Genomic DNA, 3,562 nt, shown 5'->3' on the forward strand with positions numbered 1-3,562 from the left:
TGCCTCATCTGTTAAAAGCAATGACACAGTTGTATCATTTATCTTTCTACAATAGCACAAATCGAAGTATTTTTATTACAATTCCAATTTAATGGTACAAAGCTATCAATTTACTATCTAAACGATTTGATTGTACTTGTAAGAACGGTTTGATACAGATTGAGAACGCGAAGAAGCAAAGTGTATTTGAAAATCTAAACGAGAATGCGGCTGGACGATAGGACGATAAAACGACAAGCGATACAAGAATAGACGATGCGGAGGGTAATGGAAAAATTGGAAAATGGTTAAACGTACCCGTCGCCGTCGAGAGTAATGGCGGTGTCGGCCAGAACCCGTAGTACAAGACCGACGGTCGCCCTAGCGTGACAATCGATACCGAGGAGACAACTCTCCTCGGCGTCCTGTCGCCCCGTGCAGGACACGACGACCAAGTATCTCGTCCTTCCTGGATGCACCGACTCCAGTTTCACCGCCTGAAATCAGAACAACCGTTTTTCGTTAGATCACTAGATTCCTTCTGGTTACCTTATTTTTATAGCTGATTATTCATTCATTGTTTCATTTCTATAATTGAAATACTAATTTAATTGCATGAGGTTATCAGTTTTCTTAACACTTTATCGACCGGTCGTGGTTGAGGCTGCCACTCAGTAAGTACCGGTTTAGTCTAAGCAAAACTCTTCATCTGCACAGTCTTTATCCATTAGAAACGGTAAAAAAATATTATAATTGATAAAGATATGGAGTGGTTAGTATACAGCTACTGCGAAAACAGTAAATTCACGACGTTGACGCCGCTTAATTATAAAAACAAAATCAAAAACAACCCACTGTACGAAAACCGTCGATAGCTAAAAGCCTATTAATAGGCTAGCGGTCGATAAAGTGTTAAGAATTATAAGGAGCATATTTTCATTCCATTATAATAGAAAGATGAACTATAACTAAGAAATTTTCTCATTATTGAGAACTCGCAATAATTTTTATTTAACCCGTACTTAGTTCCGGCGCCTGAAAACCGGCGGTCAAACAGTTTACTTGGCCGTGACGTAAGAATAATTGAAATTGGGGCCTCAGCACGAGTTAAAACGCGACATTTAGGCTCAACGAGGGGTAAAAAGGAAGCAAGAGTGAAAGTGGCAATAAAGACGTCGCGGGATTCCCGATCGGATCTCGTACACTTGACCGGAGATCGCAATCGTGGCGTGGCTCGTCTCGAGGAACAGGAGCTGTTGTCCCGAGTCCCGGGGTTAACGACACCCGCGCAGGCTAGATAGTCACCAGCGCGGTTGCACAACCGTAACCGTCGCGTCGTTGCTATTTCCGGTATCCCGCGATTTCCTGTTTCCATCGATATATCGATATTAATGTCCAACGTGACCGTCGCGATACGTAATTTGCATGAGAACCGATAGCGGACGTAATTTTATGTTACAAGCTGGGAAATCACCGCGTGTCGAGATTTCCAATCGCATGAATTTCCCGGAGACGTGGCATCAATTAGAATGGACTGACAATTTTTCTAGTATAACGGGTTTCAGACGAGTGCCCGCGGTTTAGGTAAAACAGTTCATGATTTAATTTACACTGTCTGGGAGCAACCTGATTACATTTTGATTGAATTATAATTTGATACATTCAACGATGATAGAATAATTTAGAGTAATCATTTACCAAACGATTGAAACTGTCAGAACGTTTACTAAACAAAATATCACCTAAAACTTGTACAGTTAAATACCTCAGAGAGGATACAAAGAACTAACACAGTTGACTATAGAATATGTTTGAAAATAAACTGATTACATTTTGATTGTATTATAATTTGATGCATTTTGTATTATAATATTTAACTCCAAATGCAATAAACTATGCATTCAACAATGATAGAATAATTTGGACTAATCATTTACCAAACGATTAAAGCTGTCACAACATTTACGAAACAAATATAACCATATATTCTAAAATATTCAACTTATATAGTTAAATATCTCAGAGAGGATACAAAGAACTAATGAATATGTATTCGCCTTCGTCATTTGAATTGGAAACTGAATACGAATACAGTATTAGAACGTTGAATCAATATGCATTCGACAGCATCTGTCATGAGTACTGACTTGAAAATACTTTTTTAAAAACGGCCATCTATCTGTTAATGAAACTTTAGAATAAAAATGACTTATGTAAAGCTGCAGTCTCCGCAGATATCCAGGATTATATAAAGCTTGAGCCATTGAGTTGCCTAGTTAATTTGTACTAATTAAACCGAGCAAAGCAAGGAAACGTAAAGGAATCACCGAGTATGGTACAATTACGTTTTACATGAACCAACAGTCCATAGCGTTCTTTTTGTCATGAACGTATAAATTTCTCGCTCGACGAACCTCCCATTAATTGCTTCTCATTCTTCCTTTGACGGAATTACAGATGCTTCGATAACAGAAATAGCTACAATTGCCAATAGGAACAGGTAATAAAGTTACAGTGGAATATTTCAATCTCATTACATGACCAAACGATTTAATTAATTATTCATTGAATCTTTATGACAATTCAGATTTCTATAAAAACAGACAGATATTGTCGATCTACTTAGAGATTCATTTAATTCTTCAAATGTTATAACTGTAGATATTTTGCTGAATACAGGTAAAACTAATTGCCTGTGGAATGTCTGGTTCAATCTTATCGAAGTTCCATCTGCAGAAGTTGAGTATTATTATCAACGGTGAGAAAGCGAAATTGCTTTCAGCAACAACGGTGGAAACCAGTGTCAGGAGATTATAGCAAGAACATCCTGGTTCGTGTTTCGCTTTTTCGTTTTCTTTTTCTGCCTCGCGTTACCAAGAATAGTAAACGTTTCAAAGAAACCATGAAACACTTTTCCCGTAACAGGTTTTGTAATTTACAATTTACCAGAAGTAGGAATGGCGGCTTGTACATAACGTAACTCAGACATAACGTCGTCTTCAAAAAAATATATTCATAAATAAGGAAAAACGTGCCTACAAAAAAATTATACAGACGTATATGTACCCAAGATTTTTTAGAAATGCTTGTATCAAGAAAGTTTATGATTCCTCCAACAATTTATTATAAATATTGTCAAACTGATGAAACGCGCGCGTTTTATGCGACGGCTCGTCAACTACCGGGACGTTGCACTTCCGGACCCAGTGATAATTATCCACACTTAACCCTATTAAGCGGTTAATTAGGCAACCCACGTCTCCTTATAGAACTTTGTGAACCTCGCCCCGTTTCCTTCCGCGACGGGATAAACCCTCGAAGTTTCATAACGTAGATATGTTTGTCAAACTAAACTATTTCATTAAGCTAATAACTAGAGTTTCAACGTACCCATTCAGCTCAATTATGCCATTCAAATGTTCGTATGGTCACAGAGAACATGACACGGAGAAGAGAAATTATAATGAAACGACAGTGTTTTTATTTATTAATTATGATCATAATTTATTTATTCTGTTTTAATAAAAATATGATGATTTGGAATATACTGTTGAATTAAATTAACCACGTTGTATGTATAGAG

At 37.2% G+C, this 3,562-nt stretch overlaps 1 protein-coding gene across 3 annotated transcripts in view; it reads right to left on the reverse strand.

The window, feature by feature from the left end:
• Positions 1-3,562, reverse strand: part of LOC108621953 (Protein phosphatase Slingshot) — an 88,788-nt gene that overhangs the window by 41,916 nt on the left and 43,310 nt on the right. For all 3 annotated transcript variants that reach the window (XM_018019564.2, XM_018019570.2, XM_018019587.2), the window contains exon 3: positions 298-476. In XM_018019564.2, coding sequence (XP_017875053.1) covers positions 298-476 — 179 coding nt within the window. The remainder of the gene's footprint in view (positions 1-297; positions 477-3,562) is intronic.

Source organism: Ceratina calcarata, unplaced genomic scaffold (assembly GCF_001652005.2).
Source record: "Ceratina calcarata isolate Rehan_Ccalc_2016 unplaced genomic scaffold, ASM165200v1 scaffold110.2, whole genome shotgun sequence".
NCBI classification, from domain to species: domain Eukaryota; kingdom Metazoa; phylum Arthropoda; class Insecta; order Hymenoptera; family Apidae; genus Ceratina; species Ceratina calcarata.